The sequence below is a fragment of the Rhinatrema bivittatum genome, chromosome 6, assembly GCF_901001135.1.
Source record: "Rhinatrema bivittatum chromosome 6, aRhiBiv1.1, whole genome shotgun sequence".
NCBI lineage: Eukaryota > Metazoa > Chordata > Amphibia > Gymnophiona > Rhinatrematidae > Rhinatrema > Rhinatrema bivittatum.
Genome location: NC_042620.1, coordinates 108448292 through 108473141, shown reverse-complemented (window position 1 = coordinate 108473141; position 24850 = coordinate 108448292). Strand labels below are relative to the sequence as shown.

Sequence of the window (24850 nt, the reverse complement as noted above, 5' to 3'; positions counted from 1 at the left end):
TCTTGCTCAAGCACAGGCTCTCATTGTCACATGCTCTCTCTCATACAATCATTCATACACACAGTCTCTCACTGGCACATGCTGTCTGACTCTGGCACACAGGCTCTCTCTCACTCCCACATGCTGTCTTGCTCAAGCACAGGCTCTCACTGTCACATGCTATCTCTCTCACACACACACAGAGGCTCTCACATGCTGTCTCTGCAAACATTCAGGTCCTCACTCCCACACACAGTCTCTCAACTCATCTCATACACGCACACATACACACTGTACAAACCCTCAGTCTCTCTCTCACCTCTGGGCCTCCTCTTCACGGCCGCTGCAGGATGGGCTCTGCAGCGGCCCCGGACTTCTCGAGCCGCGCTGCTCCTCTTCTGTACGCGGCTGATGCTCCTCCTCTTTCCTGCCCGCGCGGCTCCGGCAACATTTTTCTTCCGGGGCCGCGCGGGCAGGAAGGAGGAGAAGCTCCTGCATTGGCTGATGATCCTCCTCCTTCCTGCCCGCGCGGCTCCGGCAACATTTTTCTTCCGGGGCCGCGCGGGCAGGAAGGAGGAGAAGCTCCTGCATTGGCTGATGATCCTCCTCCTTCCTGCCCGCGCGGCTCCAGCAACATTTTTCTTTCCGGGGCCCGCGCGGGCAGGAAGGAGGAGAAGCTCCTGCATTGGCTGATGATGATCCTCCTCCTTCCTGCCCGCGCGGCTCCGGCAACATTTTTCTTCCGGGGCCGCGCGGGCAGGAAGGAGGAGAAGCTCCTGCATTGGCTGATGCACCTCCTCCTTCCTGCCCGCGCGGCTCCGGCAACATTTTTCTTCCGGGGCCGCGCGGGCAGGAAGGAGCTGGAGCACCAGCATGTTTAGACGCGATTGTTTTCTTCCGGCCGTGGTGACTTGAGCTCCACCACGGCCCCGCCGATCTTCTTGCTGTGTGTATTCGGCACACAGCATAGCAGTAGTTCACCGCTCAGCCGCTATTGGGATGACGTCCACCGGCGGCCATTGGCCATCAGCGGCTCGGCGCCCCCTAATGCTCAGCGCCCTAGGCGATCGCCTAGTTCGCCTAGTGCTTCCGCCGGCCCTGATTGCATACAGGATCTAGCTTGTTGCGGTTTCCAATTCAGTTTTTGTCTGCATATTTCTATTTATACTTTATGGTCTCTTTATTCTGAATTTGGTGAGAGTCTGTCTATGTTCTGTACATGAGACAGAGGTGAGGTATTCTGCTAGTATGTAGTTTCAATGTAGGGATCTATAGCAGCTTAATGTCTTCTGGTTTTCAAATCGGTGTTTTAGGGCCTGGTGTAATATTTGTAATGTTGCCCTTTCAAAGGTAGAGTTGTCACTGTGTGAGTGCTGGCTGTTATTGCTGGTTTGGTATTGGAGTTTTCTATATTTTAATTGTAATTCAATTTACCCAAGGCTTTCTGAGAGCTGAACCCATACCCAACATGTGTTACAATAGACTTAATGCAATATGGGATTCAAGTGTCTCTTTATTTTTTATTTTACAGGGTTTTCTGGTTGGCACCATGCTGTTAGTGATACCTTTACTTCAATAGACTGTACTTTGAATGGATTTCTTAATGTACAAACTATTATAAAGGCATAATTTTTTATGAAGAGCTAGGGAAGCACAGAAAGTCTCACCAGTCCCTCCTCCCTCCTCCCCCTTCCCCCAAAACCCAGCTAGCCCAGAAATCTTCACCAAACATAATACATAATTTTCCTATCTTTGAGAATCTATTTTGGTTTCTATGCTCTTTCTGCCTATTCTTGGTTTAGGTTTTTTTTTTCAGATATATTTCTTTGCCTTTCTGAACCCAAACTCAAGGTGAGTTACACTTCAGGTACAGTAAATAGTTTCCTGCCCCAGAGGACGTAACACTCTAAGGGCCCTATTTACTAAGCATTTTTCTCATAGACACAAAATCAGAGAAAACGTTTAGAAAATAGGCCCTTAAGCTTGTACCTGAGGCAACGGAGAGTGAAGTAACTTGCCTAAGGTCAAAAGGAATGTCAGCAGGATTTGAATCCTGGCTTCTCTTGGTTCTTTGCCTTCTGTGCTAACCACCAGGCTGCTACTCCATCCTTGGCCTTCTTTGTCTTCTGTGTTTCTTTTCTGCCTCCTTTTTTCCTTTGCTTTTAAAGCTTATTTTCCTGAGCCCAGTCTGGTGGCTCAGTTGCAATTCCCAGAGCAGGTGTTCTGCAGGTCATCTCTCATCTCCTCCCCTCATAGCCTCGACTATCTCTCCTTCTCAGCTTTTTTTCCTCTCTCCCCACCCATGTCCTCTTCCCCCCTTCCAAATCCTCTTCCCATCACCCAGCCAGTAGCCCTTCTCCTAGCCTGTTTCATCCTTTCACAGCTCCTCTCACAGCCCACAGCCCCTCTCCCAGCTCCTCTCCTCCTTTCAGTTAGCTCTGCAGGATTAACTAAAGCAGGCCTTTCCTGCATTGCTCCTGCTCCCTCCTCACCCTGCAGTCCACAGGTCAGGCGTACCAAGGAAGGCGGGAGCAGTAGACCCAGATTCAGATTACGATACTTTACTGGCATGACAATTTTACATGCATGGCCAAAGTGGCAGAGTATTTCCTGCCTGACTTCTATCTTGATCCTGCAGCATGGAGCTCTCAGCCTCCCAAGTTGAAGTGATGGCTTGTGCACGGTGCCTATGAATACATGCATTTACTAAGGGAAATGCATGTATTTTGTGTGACTAAATAGCTTGTACATGTCTAAAACATAAACCTGCAGACAAGGGGAAAAGAAGATTTAGCTTGAAGTTAACAGGGAAATGCATCCTGCTTTCAAGTACTCAGTAAATTCACAAGCTATTTCTCTTCTCACAATGTAAAGCGGACCTAAATACAATAAAATGTAAATAGGCCCATTACAGTCAACAGAGAGACAGATAAATCATTGAAACTCAAAGTCAATATGTCTAGTATTCTGGTATAGCCCTTCTAAATCCTCCTGTTTTACACTGCTCTTGCATGACTGCTCTCCTTTTAAATAGATTTAAACATTCACTTGATAGAATTTATGGAGAAATATTTGGAATGCTGAATGCCTCTCTTACTGCTTTAAGCAGCATGGCCTGTTCCAGGCCTGTGCCAAGGCAATGAGAGGAACCTCAGCTTCTGGCTGACTCGTTTGTGCGAAGCTGGTGGCTTGTTGTTCTCTGGGCTGGGCATAAGAGGGCATTATGACGCAGATCCTAAGACAGCCTCATCTGCATATAAATAGACCTAATCAGAAATGCAAATTGCAATCAGGAGAAATTTTAAAAGCCTGCAATAATTGTGCGATTGTGCAGATAAGGAAAGGTCAAACCCTTGTATTGTTACAGCTTTTTAAAGCACTCTCCCAGAGTGTAATCATTTCGAGCCCCCTACTGTGAATGAAAAACGTGGCATAAAGATAGGCTTGTGTCAATTCATAATTATTAGCAATCAAATCCCAGGGCAGCTCCTAAAATATTTTTCTGTTACTGCACAATGAGTACTAAAGTTACTTAATTAATAATCTCCTACAGGAATAAAAGCTGTAATAATAATAAATAAATAGATGGTATGAAAAAAATGCACTCTCTTTAAATAGTATATGGAAAGAAAATCCCAAACTCCTCTGAGCACACTCAGGTCAAAAAATCCCTTCATTGACTGGCAGCTAAGAACATAAGAACATGCCATACTGGGTCAGACCAAGGGTCCATCACGCCCAGCATCCTGTTTCCAACAGTGGCCAATCCAGACCATAAGAACCTGACAAGTACCCAAAAACTAAGTCTATTCCATGTTACCGTTGCTAGTAATAGCGGTGGTTATTATCGGTGGTTATTATCTAAGTCAACTTAATTAATAGCAGGTAGAAAGTTATCACAAACAAACTAAAATGTCTATGTTTGGTGATCGTCTTTTTCAAGATTGTAAAAAAAAAAATTCGAATTTCAAAATAACCATGATGCTGTAATACTAAATTTTGGTTTATAAAAACAAATGACCTTAATCAATGCGTCCTAGGAAAATGCCCCTTTAAAATGATTCACCTGTGGTAAAATTAACAGCAGGGCCACACTAAAAAGTAACGTCCAATCACAACAGAATACAAAGAACAAGAGGGAAATCTATTTTTTACGTGTTTTCCTCCTGATTCAGTTCCCACACGTTTGCTGCCTACAGCCACTTTTTACTTCGACCGAGCCTTAGCTCACATTATTAAACCAGTGAGTCAAGTGCGCCATCTAGTGCTGTACCTGGGAATCTTAAAGAGCGCTTTCACGGGATGCATGTGTGCTAAAGGAGGCTCTCCGTCAGCCAGCTCAATCGCGGTGACCCCGAGGGACCACACGTCACAACGAACGTCATAGGAGTAGTCGTACTGCTGCTCACAGGCGATGACCTGTTAGACAAGACAGAGGAAGTGAGTGGGAGAATGCAATGACCCTTTCTAGCAATCAAATGCTTTTCTAAAGTCAGGACAGCAAGCCTGTTCTTCTCATTTCTCTACTGATTTTCCCTTGGTTCTGGGGTATAGAATATGTTCTCTGTGTTTATGCGTTTAATACAGTACCAAATTTTTTTTCAGTAATATACATATTTAGGAGGTACATATATAGATAACTAGAGAGATGATTAGAAAGAAAGCATGTTTATAAAAAATTAAACCAAAGTATAATACTAAATAAATTGTATACTGCAGATCAGGGGTGGTTAGCTCCAGTACTCAAGAGCCACAAGGAGGTTTTATCCACAATGAATATGCATGAAATAAATTTGCATGCACCGCGTCCAATGTATGCTAATCTATCTCATGTATATTCATTGTGGCAATCCTGAAAATCAAGTCTGTGTGTGTCTATTTATGACGAGATTTGGCCACCCCCTGCAATAGATAAATATGAACTGGCCCCAATACATAGCCACTTCATTAAATCTCTTACATTTTTCATAACCAATTGATTTGACACTGGTCAAGAAACATCTACATAGGACCATTAATGAGTAGGAAGATTTGAATTTAACATTTTCAGAACTAAAAGTGAAATTGTAATGACTAAATACATTTTAATCATATTAATTTTTAGTGCACTTTACTGCATAGGAAGCAATTCCATATGCAGCTCATTAGCTTGCAAAGCAGGCTAAAATTAGCTTATGTTTTTTGTTCATTAAAACTCTTAATGCAAGGGAAATAATTTTACTGGCCTATGCCTAAATTTAGTCATCTAGTGAAAAGAGGGCCCTTAATTTAGGGCCTCAGCTTTAAGCAATTTTCAAAGGAGAAAAAGTAAGCACCTAACTTTCAAACAGGCCGATACAGTCTGAATGCTAAAGAAGCGCGTCCATTTTCGGCGCCCACTCTTGCAACACGCGCAGAGCCCCCTCTCCTGGGGGCGTGATACAGCATGCAAATGAGGGGTCGTGCTAAAAGGAGGCGCTAGGGACAATTGCGCCTCTAGCGCCTCCATGGCCCAGGAAAGGTGGCTGTCAGCGGGTTAGGAAAACGGATCCAGCACACTTGTTTATTGTATTTTTTTTAACCTTTGGCTCCTCCAACTTACTATCGCCACAATATTAAGTTGAAGGATGTACAGAAAAGCAGTATTTTCTGCTTTTCTGTATACTTTCTCAGGCTGCTTAGAAATTAACGCCTGCCCAAGGGCAGACGTTAATTTATAAGCATAAAATGTGTGGATTGGGAGCACATTTTTTTTTCAGTACCTGGGGCGAATGACTAATAGCCTTATCAGCATGCATTTGCATGTGATGAATGCTATTAGTTTTGGGGTGGGGGGTTTGGACGCGCATTATGGACTCGCTAAACCCTTATTGTATAAGAGGTTGTGGACGCGTGTCCAAAAAGTGCGTCCAACCCGAGTTAAACAGTGTGCAGTGCACTTTACAGTATCAGCCTGAAAGTTAGGAGCTAAGCCTTTGGAAACTGACCTCACATTGTTAATGCTACACAGTTAGATGCCAGATAACACCTCTTTGTATGCTGACGTTTTTGTGTAAGTGGATTTTAAATACAATGAGGGCAATATAGAGCAGTGCAGGCATCTGCAAATTAGCAGGTATATTCAATGGGAAACATAACTGGTTAAGTCCCATTGACTATCTGGCTAACTTTAGACTTACCCAGCTAAATGTAAGCCCCTCCCCTGGACTGCCTCCATGCTGTAGGAATACAGTGATTCTTTTTCACTTAGAGGCCGATGCAATACAGTGTGCTTTAGCCAAGCGCACTGTTTAACCGGCAGTTAGATGCGGTTTGTATAGGTGCTGAGCGCCTTCACAATGCGGAGCGAAACTAATAGTGCTCATCACATGCAGGTCTCTACCATCGGGAGGCAAGGCCGAGCTGATGCAGGGGCCGGCTGGAGCTTCACCAATACCAACCTCATTCCCCGCGGGTTGAGCCTTTGGGTGCGTAGGGCTGGCTGGTCTTAGGTGGGCCCCTGTGAAGACGGTGGATTCACAGCCGGAAGGGTCACTGAAGTCAGTCCAGGATCAGAAGCCAGAGAATCATCGATAGCCAGTCCGAGGTCAAAACCAGAAGAATCACCGTAAGCCAGTCCGAGGTTGAAGCCAGAAGAATCACCGTAAGCCAGTCCGAGGTCAAAACCAGAAGAATCACCGTAAGCCAGTCCGAGGTTGAAGCCAGAAGAATCGCCGTAAGCCAGTCCGAGGTCGAAGCCAGAAGGTCTGTCCATCGGGATCAGGATGGGAACTGGAGCAGGAACAGGACTCGGAAGGCAGGAACAGGACTCAAGACACTCACGCAGCTCAGAAGACTCCACAAGTGAAGCAGATTCATTGCCAAGTCATAGGATGTCTAGGAAGTCTCCTTAAGTATCCGGTGAAGCCTGACGTCAGCTGGGGGTCGGGCCGAGTTTTCCCGCCGCAGCCCCTTTAAGAGGCAGAGCCTCGGTGCACGCACGAGCTAGGGAAGGCCCGGGGAGATCGGGGCCAGCAGCGTCCCAGGTTTTCCTGCGCGCAGGAAGGCCTGGGGAGCGACGGCAGCGGTCGGCCGCCGTGGCACGGCGTGTTGGGGAGGCCCGAGCGACCGAACCGCGGGTGAGTCACGGGGTCCGCGGCACTAACAGCATGTGAATGAGGCTACTAGCTATTCATTCTGAATGCAAAAAAAAATGTGCTTCTAAGACCCATATTTTTGCACTCAGATATTATCTGCTTGGAGCAGGCGTTAATTGCTGAGCGCTCTCAAATGTTGTACAGAAAAGCAGAAAAAAACTGCTTTTCTGTACATCCTCCTACTTAATATCGTTGCGCCGGCAGTCGGGTGCAGGAAACGGACACTCAGTTTACAAGCATCTGATTCTTGAACCCCTGGCTTTGCTCTGTTTAGGAAACAGACGCCAATAAATTAGCATCCATTTTCCTAACCGGCGGACGGCTGATGCTCTTGGGCTCCCGTTCTCAAGGAGGCACTAGGGGTGTGCAAGTGACCCTAGCGCCTCTAGGGGCGTGCAAGTGACCCCAGGAGGGGTGCCTGGGGCGCATTAGGAAAGTGGGTACTGAGTGTTCAGCGCCCGCTTTCAGTGTACGTTATTGCATCAGCCCCTTAGAATTAAAGTTAACCTTTTCAGACCTGCAAGGATTCCTACAATTATAACATCTTTTTTTATCCAGGTAAGTTTTAGCCAAGCAATGAAGACTCACCCGGCCAGTGGGGCAGAAAATTCATAACTTGAGGATTGTAAGGCTAAGTCCCAGATTTAAAAAATCAAAAAGGAACCAAAAAGGTTCACTAACTGTGAAAAACATTTATGTGTGTACTATTACTAAGCTTTTGTATTTTTAATTATTATTTTTTTAAAAATGTTTTACACCTACACGAACTGTGGAATTCTCTTTATGAATTGTAACCAGAAAAAAATTTTTTATAGAGGGGTTGGAAGGGTCTCATATAATTGTGTAGGCAACCCTGCCTCATTTGGCATGTTATAATCATAGAACCGCCAACCTCCTCCGTTTTTTTGTGCCCTTCTATGCAAATATTATGTTTCAAAACTTCAATAATTTCTACTATGTTTAGAATGACATCCAGTACAAAATGACTCAACTAGATGCAGGTTGTTCTTTGTTGTTTTCAAATACCACGGCACCACCATTGATATTCAATCAACTATGATCTCTGATCCTTCTCTTATTGAGAACTAACTCTATTCTTATTACTGTATATCAGATCTCAAAAGTTATCAATATCCCAACATGTACATGTTTCGGACACGGATGCGTCCTTCCTCAGGGGATGTTCTGGTGAGTGATGTTTAAACCCGCTGTTGAAAACAAAATCAAAAATTTTAATATGTAAATATTACTTTCCTTAAGTTGCTTATCTGAAGAGGCTTGTCCGTTTTCAAGTCGCTTGTCTTCTTAACGCGGTGCCCCGCTCCAATTTCCTGGTATGTCTACTCCATTGGTTGGGAGACTTTGCTGATAGCAGTCCTTACTGATGGCAGTCCGGATGTCAACTGAACAAGGGCTGTACAAGCTCTTGTTTTATGGGGTGGAATGTATCCTAATGCGGCCAATCAGAATTGCTTTTGTTGTCCTCCTATAGGAAGTAGTTTCATTCGCTAGTCCAACCAATGATGTGGTTTCTCTACGTCTGCTATGCACGGACTTGATGGAGAACTACCAACCAATGGTGTTGTTTCTCTACGTCTGCTGTGCACGGACTTGATGGAGAACTACCAACCCACACTCCTTGTAAATATAACATATTTGTCGGACCTGGTTGGAAACTGCCGGTCCGTTTTTTCTTGGGGACTAACTATTGAATGAATAATGCAATCATAAAGCAATTGACGACAAATTCAGTTCATCATTCATGCCCTTCGGGTTGGAAGATTTTAAAGGATTTTAAATCCTTTTTGATTTTTTGGATTATTTAACACTGTGTATGTGGCATTGATACATTTAGATAAGTCCCAGATTTAGCCAGACAAACTCTTTCAGTATTGACCTCAATAGGTTTCTTACCCTGTTCCATGAATAAAGTGGTATTGGTGTGGTTGCCATGTTTATTTTGTTTAGATACAGAGAAATAAAGGCCAGCAAAAATCTACAAGTGACTAAAGAGATTGATCAATTCATTAATTGCCAGTCCTTTCGCTACAAATTGTACTGTTTAACTATTTTTCCGCCTAACCCTTTCTCACCTCCCACGTCCTCACCCCACCCCACCCCTTCCCTCTCTCTCCCATCCTTTAACTTTGCAACTCTGAAAAACGTGTGTAGCTCCCCCTCTTCCCATGCATTTGCAGCAGAAAGGAGGCTATGCTGGGGGAGAGGGCTGAGGCCAGACAGACTCCTCTCAGGCCTGGGGTCCATTCTGATCAGTGGTTGGTTGGTGGTGGGAGGGGAGGGGTTAAATATACTCCTGGCCCTTAGGATTGCCTCTTCTTGGACTGTAACAAATCATCCTGGATTCTCAGTTGATGTTCCAAAAAAATTGCTTTACCATAATAACTTTTTCAGTGGAAATAGTTTGACTCAAGGCACTTTTCTTAGAAGATGAGTCTGTTGCATTTACAAGCCACATCCTGTCAGAATCCCTGCCCCTCGCTGGCAGGACCTCTTTGAAGAGGCATCTAAGGATTCTCATTAGGGCATCCCTCTGTCCCTGGCATCCTGGGTAACTGCCAGGTTCTCGTGGCCTGGTTTGGCCACTGTTGGAAACAGGATGCTGGGCTTGATGGACCCTTGGTCTGACCCAGCGTGGCAATTTCTTAAGTTCTTACTAGACTGCTCCACTTCTAAACAGTCTCCTCTTCGTCTTCTGTTTTAGCACTGGATGGGCCCTCACCTCTCCTTTTTCTTCCTTCTTGTGGTTCCTGGTTGGGACATGTACTACACCAGGAGAGAAAGCTAGTGAGAACTCTTCTTCTACTACCAAAATGCAGCGGGGTCTGCAGGCTCTTAGAACCCTTTCTTTTTTTTTATAATTTATTCTTTATTGATTTTCATTTTCATTACAAAATAAAATCACATTTATTATGCATAATACAGGAAAATTATTATAGCAGCTCTAATTCCTAAAAGGATAACAAATAACACAAAAGGAAATACCAAAACTACTGCTATAGTAAACAAATAATGTGGGAGCCCTTCTTCTAATAATATATATTGACTAAATAAAAATAGAGAAATTGGGAGAGGATAATTCTACCTATCTTATTAGGCTAACATTGATGATACATCATTCTCTAAACGTGCCTGACTCTTATCTCTCAAAATATTTTCCAGGTGAGACGGTTGTGAAAAAATAAACTTTTTCCCCTGATAATTAATAAAGCATTTACTGGGGTACTTTAAGAAAAAAGTAGCCCCAAGTTCTATTGCTCTATTTTTAAGGGCCAAAAATTGCCTTCTCCTCACCTGAGTCGGTTTAGAGACATCAGGAAAGATGAAGACCTTATGCCCACAAAATAATACATCCTTATTTTTAAAAAATCTTTCCAAAATAATCTCTTTGTCTCTCTCTGAGATAAATGACACAAACATAGTTGCTCTTTTATTAATCATATCCACTGATTCCTCCAAAAAAGTTGATATTCCTGGAGACCCTACTTCTTCCCTCCCAGGAATATCTCCCATTTGGAAAGGAAAATAATAAATCTTAGAAACAGCAGGTGCAAGTTCTTTATACGCATTAAATTTTCTAAATTTTCCACATTAGAATGCAAAATAATATTGTCAGTTGTATGCAAAACTTCTAATTTTTTTACATTCTCAGTTTCTATATTCACATTCTGAACAGAGGTTTCTATATCATTTAAACGTTTTCCCTGCTCCTGTATAAGTATCTTATTCTTATTAACTACTGCTCCAAGAGAGATATTCATCAGTGAAACATTAGAGTCCAATTTTATCATCTTCCACAGATCCCTCAATGTCACATTGGTTGCGTCTACGGCTGATAGCCTGGCGCTGTCAATGCTGGGTATTATATTATCCACTCCTGCTCCTTGCTGTGTTGGCTCTGAACAGGGGGAATTCAAAATATTCAATGGTTGAAAAACAGATTCAACGTCACTTACTGTTGCAGATCCTATGATGGTTTCTTCTGATGTTCCCAATGGGGGCTGCAGAGGTGTTGGCCTTGTGCCAGGACTCAGAGAGACTTCCAAAAGATCTCTCCCACTGTCCTCTTGTGGCGATATCTTGTAGATGTGAGCGTCCATAGGCCCTGATCTTAATCCTGCCGGGGAAGATGTGATGACTTTGGCCTTCCTTTTCCGCCCCATAAAATTCCAATAACAAAAACTTCAAAACGTTCAAGGCGTTTAAGGTGATCAAAGTTGATCTAAGTCACGCGCGCGCGGCTTAGGCAACGCGGCTGCGGTGCGCCGCAGTCCCGCAGTCTTTTAAACTCTCGGGTGCAGGCGAGTGATGTCACAGGCAAAAGGATCGCAGGTGCGACTGATCTTTCAATTCTCTCCGCCTCCTCACCGGGCAGCCTGTATCTGCTCCTTCTCTCCCAATCTCTAGCGGATCGGGCCCCGATTTCCACCGCAGTCCCGCGGTCTTTTAAACTCACGGGCACAGGCGAGTGATGTCACAGGCAAAAGGATCGCAGGTGTGACTGATCTTTCAATTCTCTCCGCCTCCTCACCGGGCAGCCAGTATCTGCTCCTTCTCGCCCAATCTCTAGCGGATCGGGCCCCCCTTAGAACCCTTTCTGAAGACCCAAAAATCAAACAACAAACAGGATTTCCTCCTCTGTGAAGTTCAGAAAGGCACAGATATGAGGGGTAGCCAGGACTTCCTGTTGTAAATTAAAACTGGTTCAGTAGCTAAAACCATTTCCTTCTATTGGTGATCTTAGAACAACTGTTTAGTCCTTAATACTTTCCCATACAGATTATTGTAATTCTGTCTATTTGGACCTTCTTTCATTGCTTCTTCAGGTATTTCAGTTGGTTCAGAACGCTGCTGCTTGACTGGAAACAGGAACTCAATATTTTGTGAATATTACTACTAATGTTCCAGGCCTTGCAGTGGCTACCCGTTTCATGGAGAGTCTATTTTAAGATTGCCTCTCTGATTTTTAAAGCATTGTATTGTAAGATTCCTACGCATTTGATATCCTCTCTCTCTATCTATGCTCCAGCCCATTCCTTGAGGTCTATGGGAATATTTAAATAATCTTATTGTTCCTTCTTTTAAGATCCTATGATTGAGAGTAGGGATAGCATTTTTGCTGTTGCTGCTCGAGTGCTCAGGAATTACATTCTCAAGGGTGTTATTTAACCTTTCAGGGAAATATGTAAAGACTTTTTTTTAATGAAAAGGAATTTCCTGGTAATGTTGATTGATTGGGGCCGTGATTCTGTTCTTCTCTTTTAGTAGAGTTTGTGTTCTTTTCTTTTTGTTTGGTTTTTCTTGGAGAGGACAGTGGATTTTTGCCTGTGTGGTGTCCTTGCCCTAACTCTGTGGACCCCCAAAGCTATTGCTTGTCCCCACTGAAGAACCCCAGAGGCTGCAGCAAGCCAGCCTATACCCTGCAGTACCCACTGTAGAAAAAGAGGACCCGGGGGTTACACATATTAAGCAAATTGCCACTAATTCCTGTTGCAACTGTCCCTTTCCGACGGTTTCACTCCGCCTACCTCTCTTTGTTTGCTCCTCCTCAAGCTGCGGATGGACGCCTGGCTACCACGGCGTCTGCCTACCGTCCTCTCCGGCGTTCCCGGACCAGCTTGGGCGCTGCCTCCCGCCATGCTCCGCTTCTACCATAGGGGGCGCGCGCCGCGCAGCCCTTCTTCTTATTTCCTACTTGGCGCGAACCTCCGGGGCATCCCCCAGTGATGATGTCATGATGCCCGGATATTTAAGGCCTACAATGTTTGCTAGCCTTTGAGTTAGCAAGGGTAATCCTACGGGAATCCTACGGATGGGATTCGCTCTCCGTAGCCAGCTACTCTGCCTCTCCAATCTCTATTGGACTCTCTAACGCTAACGCGGTACCCGCTCCTCAGGGGCATCACTTGCTTTCCAGGTCGCTATCAGGAAACCGGTACTTGCTCCTCGAGGGCTCATGTTCCCTGACTCGCTGCCTACTCCTACCTTCTCTTCTGCCTGGAAGGATTCGCTAATCTTCAACATCAGTGAGAACTATCATCTTCACCTCAGAGCTGTTCCCTGGAATCAGGCACGCGCTCCTCGAGGGCCTGCCTCCATTCCAGCCCCAGTGCCATCTCCGTGGAACCGCTGCGTGAGTACATCATCTGGAAGCCTCCCAGCTCAGGGTTCAGATACTTGCTCCTCGAAGGTCTGCTCTCCCTACCCTGGGGATCTCCATACTGGGGTTTTGTATATTCTCCCCTGTACTCATTCTCTCAGTTCTTTCCACTACAACACTGCTACCGGAGGAGTCTCTGTTCCAGCGCCTGAGGGATACCATCCCTGCAGGGCTATTCCAGCTGCTCACCACTGCCACCTCTGGTGGCTTCCTTACACAGTCTAATAAAATATCAAACTCTGTGTTTGTGTGTCCTAAGCTGAGCCTGACCTGTGGCCCCTCACAGGACTTCCCCCCGTGGGTGATGTCAGCTGCCACAGTGTCCAAGGGTCCACCCAAACCTCACAGTTTACAACAATTCCTTATAATCAAAAGTATACAGACAGAGGAACATAAAAGTGTTAAGAAAACATAAAATATACAATTACCTCAACGATGAGCAGATCAGTACAATAGACCCCTCTCCCATATCTATCTGGTGGATCGAGTTGTAACTTAGCTTTAAGAAAGATGGATATTTAAATCCTTACTGGTGGATTTTGAAAGCCCTACATGCACCAAAGCCGCGCAGATTTTAAGAAGCACCCATGTACACGCACATCTCCCAATAAGCGCACAAATCAAAAAGTTTGAAAAGGGGTGGGGCGTGGGCATGTCGCGGGAAGACAAAGAGATGTGAGAGTAAATACTCACACAAGCGTGCGCCCCAGGGGTCCCTACCACGTAACTTTACTTCTGTTAATGCTGGCATGTAAGTCAAAAAATAAAAAAATCAGGGCTAGTCAGTGGGATTTTAATGGTTGGTTCTAACAGGGGAGAAGGCAGCCTTTAAAACTAGGGGGGTTAGGAAGTCCTATCCCTACACTGGGCAAACTGGGAACAAACTGGGAACAGGGAAAGTAACTGCGGTGTGCACCCCTTGTAAAATTCCCCCTACTTAACATGGTAGATGCGGCATTTGCGCACATGTGCACGTGTCTATATAAAATTAAGCGCACGTGTACACACGTACAGCTGATTTTATAACATACACGCATATATGCACGTATGTTATAAAATGGCCGCGGATACTAACAAAACAGGGAAGATAGGGCTTCCTGACAGAGAGGTTGCAATAAATACAAAAGTGGCCCAGGTGATGTTAAGTAATGAGCAGACAGAGTTGAAGGATTCCAAATTACCTCTCTCAATTGATAAGCAGGTTATGAGTTCAAACAAAAAAGCATACTTTGAAATGTCTGTTTACAAATGCTAGATGCCTAAAAAATAAAATGGGAGGGTTAGAATGCTACACTGAATGAAGAGGTAGCTATAACTGGCATCTTAGAGTCCTCATGAAAGGAGGATAAGCAATGAGACACTGTGATACTAGGGTACAAATTATATCGCAATGGTAGAATGGATCAAACTGGTGGAGGGGTGACATATATTAAAGAGGGCACTGAGTCAAATAGGATAAAAGTTCTACAGGAAACAAAATACACTATACAATCCTTATGGATAGACATTCCATGTGAAAAGAGAAATAGAATAGCATTGGGTTGTATTACTGTCTTCCTGGCCAGAATGAACAGGCAGACAATCAAATGCTAAGAGCAATTAGGGAAGATAACAAAATTAGGGACACAGTGATAATGGGTGATTTCAATTACCCAAGTATTGACTGGGTAAATGTCACACCAGGACATGCTAAGGAGGTGAAGTTCCTAGATGAAATAAATGACTACTTCATGGAGTAGCTGGTACAAGAACCGACAAGGGAGGAGGAGCTATTTTAGACCTAGTCCTTAGTGGAACACAGGATTTGGTGTGAACATTAATGGTTTGGGGGCCATTGGGCAATAGTGATCATATCAAATTTGACTTGTCTGGAGGGAGGACACAAGAGAAATCTACTTTGATAGCATTTAACTTTCAAAAGCAAGAAAAATAAATAGGAAAAAACTGAAAAGAGTAGCTACCAAGGTTAAGAGTTTACATTAGGTGCTGTTTAAAAATACCATCTTGGAAGCCCAGACCAGATGTATTCCACACATTACAAAAGGTGGAAAGAAAGCTAAACAACTACTGGCATGGTTAAAAGTTGAGGTGAGAGAGGGTATTATAGCTAAAAGAATATCTTTCATAAAGTGGAAAAGGAATCCAAATGAAGAAAACAGGAAACAGCACAAGCACTGGCAAAGCATTGATAAGAAAGGCAAAGAGAAAATTTGAAAAGAAGCTTGCCATGGAAGCAAAAACGCTTACTAAAAACTTTATCCGGTACAGCTGAAGAAGAAAGCCTGTGAGAGAGTTAGTTGGATCAATAGATGAATAAAAAAGGGTAAAAGGGGACTTAGGGAAGACAAGGCCATAGTGGAGAAACTAAATGAATTCATTGCTTCAGTCTTTACTAATTAAGATATAATAGAGACACCCATGCCAGAAATTATATTTAAAGGTGATGATTCAGAAGAACTGAAACAAATCTCAGTGAACCTGGAAGATATAATAAGACAAATTGACAAGCAGCAAATCTCCTGGACCAGATGGTATACATCATAGAGTGTTGAAAGAACTGAAAAATGAAACTGCAGACATACTAATTTGTACACTATCTTTAGAATCATCTATGGTACTGTCATAAATTTCAGGGATTCTAGCTTTGAATTCCTTTATTAGTTGTGCAGATAGTTGTCATAAGTTTTGAGACTACGCTGTTTAGCTGGGCAATATAGCTTAAGGCAGGACTTGTGAAAAGTAGGCTAAAGACTGAGCAAGCTAACATACACCAGTAATCTAGAAAGATTCTCCAGTTAGAATTCCGCTTGTATTAATGCAGGCCTTGGATACGCAGTTACAAAAAGAAACTTCCTCATTTATTCACATAAGGCAAGTGAACCAAAGAAGACATACAGCTAGAGCATGATAGGATAAATAAATAAGTAATCTTTGGTATCCAGGGTATTATCATATATAGCAATACTTAAATTTTACCATTAGATCATGTAGACAACGCATAAGCTAAGGCATAGGTATTAGTTACATGAAATTAATGAATATGGAAATAGAATATTAAATACTGCCACTGGTTTGTTGATTGCTTATTATCATGATCTGTTCAAAATATATAGGAATTAAAACTGTGACACTGGCTCAGAACAGCTTCCTGATTTTGATGATAACTTTTTTTTTATCAGTGTATGCATCTGATAATGAAATAAAGGAAGTAGGATTGCAACCTCTTTTGGTTTTTGTTTTAAAAGTATTTTTGTACAAATTCAGACAGCATAACAGAGAGCTAAGAGTTTGGGCCTGAAGAGGAATTTCATAATGGCCAGTTTTTATATATAAGCACCTCAGTACCTGAAGGTTAGAGGGTTGCCAACGTAACACCAATTTTTAAAAAGGGTTCCAGGGTGACCCAGACCAGTGAGCCTTATGTTGGTGCTAGATAAAATGCCCTATTGATTTTAGTACATGCTGAAATGGAAAAACTTAACAATTTTTTTTTATTGTTATTTTGTTTTGAAAAAAACCCCACAATACAAACCAACAAATGTCATCATTTCTGTGTTGTTTTCAAACTAGTATCTTTGTATTCTTAAGCCTTTTGGTTTCAAACCCAAGAAAATTGGCCTGATACAGAAATATAAAATTAATTAAATTTAAGAAATGAGTGAAAATGCAATCTTTACAATGCCAACTTAAAATAAAAACCATATTCAAGTCTTCTTTCTTGTAGATCAAATAGGGATTTGGTATATTTGTGAAAAAGAGACTGGCATCATTATTGAGCTCATTACCTATTTTGCATAGATTTTGTACTGTTTGATAGCTAAATAATGTGCTTTAAAAGTGCCAATAATACATGTAATTTACATAATGTATGTTAAAGATTTTTGATGCACTTTAACGCTACCGCACATCAGTGCTGTTTGTTTAGTACATCACTTCTAAACATGTTCTAATATCTATGTATCATTATACTTCCATTTTAACATTGTTACACTGAAAAAAAAATGTATCATTAAGTAAAAGCTAAGATGAAAGTCAAATTCTTTTGAGTAATAGCAATTCCAAGCTATAGTCCTAAAACGAACATTACCATGTGCTGTTTCATAGAAAAACTGATGGCACGTAATGCACAAAGTATGTTTTTAAACTTTCTCATTGCTCAAATAACATATTGTCTTCCTGAATTTCTTTTGAGACTGTAAAATGAAAAAGTGTGCTACATGCAAGATTGTGTTTTAAATCGCTTCATGGCCAAAAGAAAATTAAAATGAACCTGGCTTTATATCTTTGGATTTCTTTTTTAAGTTGCCTTGCTTTACTCCATGAAAAACAGAAGTATATATTGTTAATGAGAATTCACTGCTAAAATTTCACATTTGAATGACACTCAAGAGAACAGACCAAATGCCCAATTGATCAGGAGATAATTTTAGATAAATAGTGAGCCATGGGCAAACAAACCTAGAGCTATTAACCTGGAGCTGACCTTGAATCCCATTGTGCAGTCAACAGACTGGTGAATAAGATAGCCTGAAGGGTGGCCGTCATTTTTGATGGGCCTTTTTGGCTAGCATATTTAATATCATACAAGAGCAACACAAGAAATAATTAATAGTATGCTACTGACATTTCAATATTAAATGTAATGTCCATTATCAAGAAATTCATCTAAGGACACTATCCTTTTAATTATTCATTCACATATTTAATTGTGTGGCGTTAACACAGAGAAGTGCCAGCATTAATGATGTGAAACTGTAGAGGAGGTGTCATTACATAAGATGATACTATAACTCATTATATTGTAGAGGTCCCGGAGGGCTCAAACAACACTATGCTGATATCAGCTAGTAGTAAGATATACCTTCTTTTTTGCAAGAGTAAGACAGACAAATATTTCATCTCTTACATCAATGTTCCATTTTTAGTTCAGCTGATTAACTAACGCCAGCCAAAATGAACAGAAAGGTGGATCATATGATTTTTTTTCCAAAACAGAATTTTGGATACAATGAAGGAATTTTCAAAGGCATTTTCACAGGGAAAATTGCTTACCCGTTATGCACATAAGTTTACCCGTACAGGAAAGGGGGTTTGCATTTACATACTAGACACGTGCTTCGGGTTTAAATTTCGTGTTGGACTTTGTTTCGGGCCCCCCCCCCCCTGCGGGAATTTCATTTTTCCCATGGTTTGGGGTTTTTTTTTTGGGGGGGGGGGGCGATTTTCGGGTTAGTGCGCACTAATGGGAGCTAGTGCGTGCAAACTCCCGTTAGTGCGCACTAATGTGGCAGAATTAATGTGCACTATCGGGAGTTGGAGCGCACTAACCCAAAAATGAATTTTTTCCGAAATTTTGGAAAAAAATTGTTTTTCAGTTCTCCCGAAATTGCCTAATTCGGGAAAAATGATAGAACATCCCTATTACATACATGCTTTTGTATTTTCAAAAGCATGCAGGTAAGTTTTCCAGAAAAAACAAATCTGTGCATGAATTAGCAGATGTATTTGTGTGTGGGTAGATATGTGCGATTGTTTTCAAAGTAAACTTATGCTTGTAATTTTACTTTGAAAGCTGGTGTCACTTGTGTGTATTGGATTCCAAATTTAGGCAGGCTGTTACAAAATTGTGAAAATGTCTCTTTTGTTTGCTGCATAATTAGAAAAACCAGGTCATGTTCAAAAATAGCCTTTTCCATTCCATGCCTATGGAAAAATACCTATTGAATTAGACCCATATTGTGATATGAAATCTTTAGACTAATTAATTCAATTTGAATCTGGTTTTCCATTTGTTTGTGTTTTGCTGCTCTGGTTTTTTTTTCAGAAAAGTTTTTACATAGAAACATAATTGGGAGAAACCCTTTGAATATCAAGGCTTTGTCTAGTCAAAAGATGCAATGGAATTACTATAAGCCCATTTTAATGTGTATTTCTATTCTATATGATCTCCTTATGATCCATTATTTCCAGTAAAGTAACTTAATCTTTTCCACTTATATTGCAGTAAAATGATCACAAGTGCAGTCCATGTTCTTTGAAAAGCACTCTGAAAATAGCGTCCTTGGATATCCTTCCTTAGAATGATCTGATTAATTAGGGAAACTAAATTCCAGACTGTCCCAGTCGTGATTCTGCGCACTGCCATGCAGAGGACAGGATTACATTTCCGGGTCAGGATTCTAGGGATGCTGTAAAGGTGGGATGGTCATGGTCATTGCTTGAGTGTGATGCCTCAGGATGGTCATGGTCATTGCTTGACTGATTGGCCCTCTGTCAAGGATTGTTACTGTAATGACTTCATGTAGATGGGGATGTAAAATAGGGAAAAAAATTCTCTAGGTGGTTGTGAATGAAGGCTCATGGCATCAGATCTCTACTCACCCGACAGATTCACACTCCTATATAGCTCTGGATTTCCCCCAGTCTGGACTGGTCTAGACACACCTTCCTACTACCTCTCTCAGACTTTATAATTGTACTTACATTTATTTCATTAATTTGCTCTCAGACTTTATAATTGTATTTATATTTTCTTCATTAATTTGCTTACACGTTGGTTGCAGGTTCTTTTCCTTTGTGCTTAATCAACATCCCGGTCCCCTATAGTTCGTTCACTTTATCAATTGTTAATTCTCACATTATCTGTTGCTAATTCTTCGCCAGTTCTCCCAGATCTATGTAACCCCATGTTCTATATAATCCCTTGTGCATTATTGTTTTATGTAATGCCTTGTGCAATATTGTTGTTACACTGTAAACCGATTTGATATGTTACTTTCAACATGAAGGTCGGTATAGAAAAGTTAAAAAATAAATAAAGAAAATAAATAAATCTCAGTTGTGGTGCCAACTGAGATGAAAGCCAGATCAAAATAATAATAATTATTATTATTTGATTAAGTATAAGGGTCTCTCAAAAACATAAGGAAGGTCATTTCCTCTGCAGGTAAAATAGGGTTTTAACCATAGAAAAGGCCCTTGAGAAAGGTGTGTGCCCAATATGCAAGTAAATCTTTTGTAGTAAAAATCAGAATGGAGAGGAGAAGAACAAATGTGTTCATTTTAACTGCCAAGTCAAGTATCCAAAATTATTTTTGCTAGTGTTGCTCCTTTAATGAAATTAGATAGATAAACTTTACATTATAAAACTCTAAACCACAGAAGCCAGAAGATTTACAAAATGGAGGTCAGATTTGAAGAGATGCACGGTATTATTTACAACACTGCTTGTTCGTTGCCTGCTTTGCAGTGACCTTATGAACTGAATTTGAAAGAGGACTAGATAAAGAAATATAGAAACCACAAACAATCTATTCCACCACCCCCCCTTCAATTAAAGATGGTAGCAATCAAGATGCAAGAAGAACTGCCTGCAATGTTCAAGGATATCGGTGTCAGTACTTCCAGGTTAACAGAGTGCAAAATCATTTTTTCTTTGACTTGTATATTGTATGTACGAAACACTGAAACCTCCTCCCAGTAAATCTGAGAGACTGAGATCCGACTCCATATTTGCTGGCATACGAGTGAGGTTCATTCCTGTCACGCTATGTGCAAAATTAAACCATTTGGAGACATTACCCCATATGAGGGGCAAAATATAATGAACAAATCGTAATGGAAAATGAGCCAGTTGTAACCAAGTAGTGATAGTTTCTGAACTGGTGAAAATATGAGGTCTGTTTGTTTTGGGGTTTTTTTTTTAAAGGGGGTTTCCCCATCTGTTTTCCTCTCAGCCTCCTGGCATCATCTGTTCCCTTGTTCTGCAATTCAGTACTTTGGTTTTGCCCTTCTTTCTTCCTTCTGTTCTGGCTCCTGGTCTGCTCTGGTCTATGGCGTGCAGGTTGTCTCCTGCAGAGAGCAGCAGCATGGAGAAAGTGGAGCCGGCAGGAGATCGACTGCAGGAGGTCGTTCAGCGGGGGTTCGCCGCTGAACGACCTCCTGCAGTCGATCTCCTGCCGGCGCCATTTTCCGTACGGAAAACGATTCGCGGCAAGAAATCGCTCCCGGAACCCCGCTGGACTCCCAGGAACTTTTGGCCAGCTTGGGGGGGCCTCCTGACCCCCACAAGACTTGCCAAATGTCCAGCGGGGGTCCGGAACGACCTCCTGCGTCGAATCGTTTTCGTCTATGGCCGCCGCCATTTTGCGGCGGCCATTTTGGAAAATGGCGCCGGCTGAAGACAACAGGATTCAATTGAGGGGGCCGTTCCGGACCGCCGCCGTTCTGGACCACCGCTGGATCCCCAGGTAATTTAAAGCATTTGGGGGGGGGTTCGGGAGGGTGGGGGATTTAATTTAAAGGGTCGGGGGTGGGTTTTAGGGGGTTTTAGTGTGCCGGTTTTCCTGCCCTCCCCCTTCCCCCGATTTACGATTTTTTAACGATAAATCGGGGGAATTGGTATTGTATCGTGGCCCTAACGATTTTTGACGATTTAAAATATATCGGACGATATTTTAAATCGTCAAAAAACGATTCACATCCCTAGTGAATAATATAATACATTAAACAATCTGAAAAACATGACATTTAAATTTAACTTTGCTTTTAGTACAAGCCTTCCTACCACTGGTACTAGGCTTGCCCATGGTGATGAAAGGCCAGACATCTAAGCAGCATAATATAATAACCAACCTCTGCCTACCTCAGGTGCCATCCAAAAGGGTGTGCCAACAGACGTGTTCCGCCGGAGCCGGGCGCTGGTCAGCTGTGCCGAGACTCCTGTAACAGGGGTGGAGGAGACAAATATCGGTGATGGGATTCAAGAGATCATGGGATCAGCCCAGAGGATTCCTGGTTGTGAAGAGGTGAGAAGAAAGCCCGACATCAACTGGTGGTATGTTGCATTGCACCAGGAACGAAACTGGACATACTAGATGGACTTTCTGACCCTCATTTGTCTTCATATTCTCTGTTTTATAGGCAAGTACATTTTTCAATAATTATAGCTATAGTTCAAACTGTGTGTTCAAATAATTAAAGATGCAAGCTTTTGCATCAGAAGGAGGTGGTCACATGGTCTGAGAAAATTTGCACCTTTAAACACTGATTAGGTGTCATCCTTACCCATTTATTTTGCTGTCTTTCTTTAAACTAATTCTATTTCTGATGGGGGAACACGGTCCTCTCTTTCTTCTAGAATTTAAATGGTAATCACTCCCTCGTCTATGTGCCCGAGAGCTTAACTGCAGAGCATCAACCTCCAGTGATCTTCAGTGTTTTCAGATTTTTTTTAGTTCTTCATGATCAGCTAAAAATAAATCATCTAACTATCTCTGGGAAACAGTTCAAGCAAATGTTTCATTTCAAAAAGTGAAGTGTGTCAACAGGAGAACTTTTGTGGAGCCTGAAGAAGATAATTTTACTGGCTTAAACACACTTGCATTTTAAACAGTTCCATTAGTCTAATGGACGATGTTCCACAGAAACTACTATTAGATTAGAGGCATATATACATATATATATATATATGTGTGTGTGTGTGTGTGTGTGTGTGTGTAAATATATAAATGACTTCTTTAACAAGATAGGGAGCTTCTAACAAGTCAAGGTAGCATGAAAGCTCATCAAGATCAGACCTGAACTGGTACTTTGGATCTTGATATGTTTGCAATGACCATTTATACACTGATTTCTGACAAGCTTTACTGGCTCAGTCCATTCTTTTCTCTCTTCCAAACAGGAAACCAGTACAGGACTTGAAGTCTATGTGCTCTTCTGCTACGGAAAGTCCATCTTTTCTAGTATGAGATGAGATGCTAAACTTGCCTGCTGTCTTCACTTCTTCTATAAAAGACGGAGTTGCTGGAGAAAAAGTGAATCAATCCTACCCATTCTCCAGAGAAAAGTACTTTGGCAGTGGGCGTTCTCAAAAAGAAAACCCAGTGTGGGAAAACATCCTAAAACTAATCATTTACCAAGAAGAACACGAATGAGCTTGTTGAGGTTTGGTTGGCATTAAAAGAGAAGCTAGGGAAGAGGAGGAGAAAAGTGTCATGTCTATGTTCAAAACTCTTAATAGTGACTAAACATTACGTAGAGAGCCCCATGGGTTCCCACTAAGAAGAGTGTCTTATCTTTAGAAGGGGAAACAGATACAGTAGTATTATTGTGGGTTTCAGCTCCCCCATGTGGGAGTCTGTGATGATGAGCTCCTAGGCTAGTGTATAGAATTTGTACTTGACCCTTTCAGGGGCCGCATATCTCTTGCTGCTTCAGTATGGTTTATTTTTTCAAGGGAAGGACCCAGAAGTCTTTAGAATTGAGACCTGGATCTAAAGAAGACAGGGTGCTTTCCCTATGCCACCATGTCTGTTTGGAAACCTTTTGTTAGGAGGAGGACGTTTTTCTACCCTTTCTTCCTCTGGTTTTGGTTTCCCTTTCACTTAAGAACTTTCTTTTTTGCTATGTGGCTTAGTACCTAGGGTCCATGGACTCACTTTCTGTATATCTTGAAGGCATGGAGTCTCTCACAGAAAGAGAACCAAAGGACCAGCAAGGTCCTCTGGAGGAATGAATTACCATTCATTCCTAGGGAAAAGGAATGGAAGAAGTTAGAAGACCAGTGGCCCCCATCAGGTGTATTCACATCCATCTCAATGAGATAAACAGGGAAGAAGGAAGCATGAAGATACCACCCAGGTATGAAACAAAGGAGGATTAACTACAGTAAAGGTAAGAGAAATAGAACTGTTACACTAACACAACTAAACAGTGTTATCTTCCTATGCTCCAGCAACTGGGAGGAAGCTTAAAAACTACCCCACAGTTTGGATAAACAAGGAATAAAATAAGTAATTGGAAGTGGCTTTAACTACTGAATAAAATGATTAGAAGAGTAAGATCACAATTTTTTTGGAAATCAGAAGCTGTAAAATGACTTTGTAAATATCAAGAGTTGTAAGGAACCTATGCATTCAACTTTCCATCTTTAAATCCATAAAAGTTTGAGTTGGAATCCACATCAACTTTCAGCAAGACTACTAGTGCTGTTTACAATAGAATTTGATGCTTGGTTAAGACAAAATACACACAGGGCCCTGCTGAAGGGATGATAATCTCCCCCTCAACAGGGAATTCTGGACTTTCAGAATGTATAAACAGAAACCTTTGTTTGAGATATGATCTTTGGGATCTAGTGATGGGACGCTAGCCCAGAGGTTACAATTAAAAGCAAAGACCAAGCTAGAGAAACATTTTCTCAGTTACTGTGTAGTAGTGTCAGTGTCAAATAGGACTTCACATATTGCCAAGATGATATGGCTGCATTCCCCAGCTAATGGCAAAATGGATAAAAAGCAATCTCCTGCTGTTGATCAGGCTTATATGGCCAACAGCTGGGAGCTCTCTTTAAGATCAAAAAAGGGTTATAACCAGCCAGAAGTAGAAAAGTGTCAGAAAGAGCAGCTGGGCAGACTGGATGAGCCAAATGGTCCTTATCTGTTGATATTTACTATACAACTGACCTAATTTCTATACAAGTGCCAGTTACACAATTTTGAAATGATAACACTGGCAATTTGCCTCAGATTTTCGGAAGGCTTAGTTTATAAATCACTTCCAGTACCTCTTAAGTCTT

The 24850-nt window shown here is 42.0% G+C and overlaps 1 protein-coding gene across 1 annotated transcript in view; it reads right to left on the bottom strand.

Annotated features, from left to right (window-relative positions):
- Positions 1-2732: 2732 nt before the first annotated feature.
- Positions 2733-24850, bottom strand: part of LOC115094651 (myosin-IIIb-like) — a 62901-nt gene continuing 40783 nt past the window's right edge. The window contains exons 5-7 of the mRNA XM_029607901.1: positions 21917-21993; positions 4253-4398; positions 2733-2745 (exon numbers count right to left, since the gene is read on the bottom strand). Of these exons, the coding sequence (XP_029463761.1) occupies positions 2733-2745; positions 4253-4398; positions 21917-21993 (236 nt within the window). The remainder of the gene's footprint in view (positions 2746-4252; positions 4399-21916; positions 21994-24850) is intronic.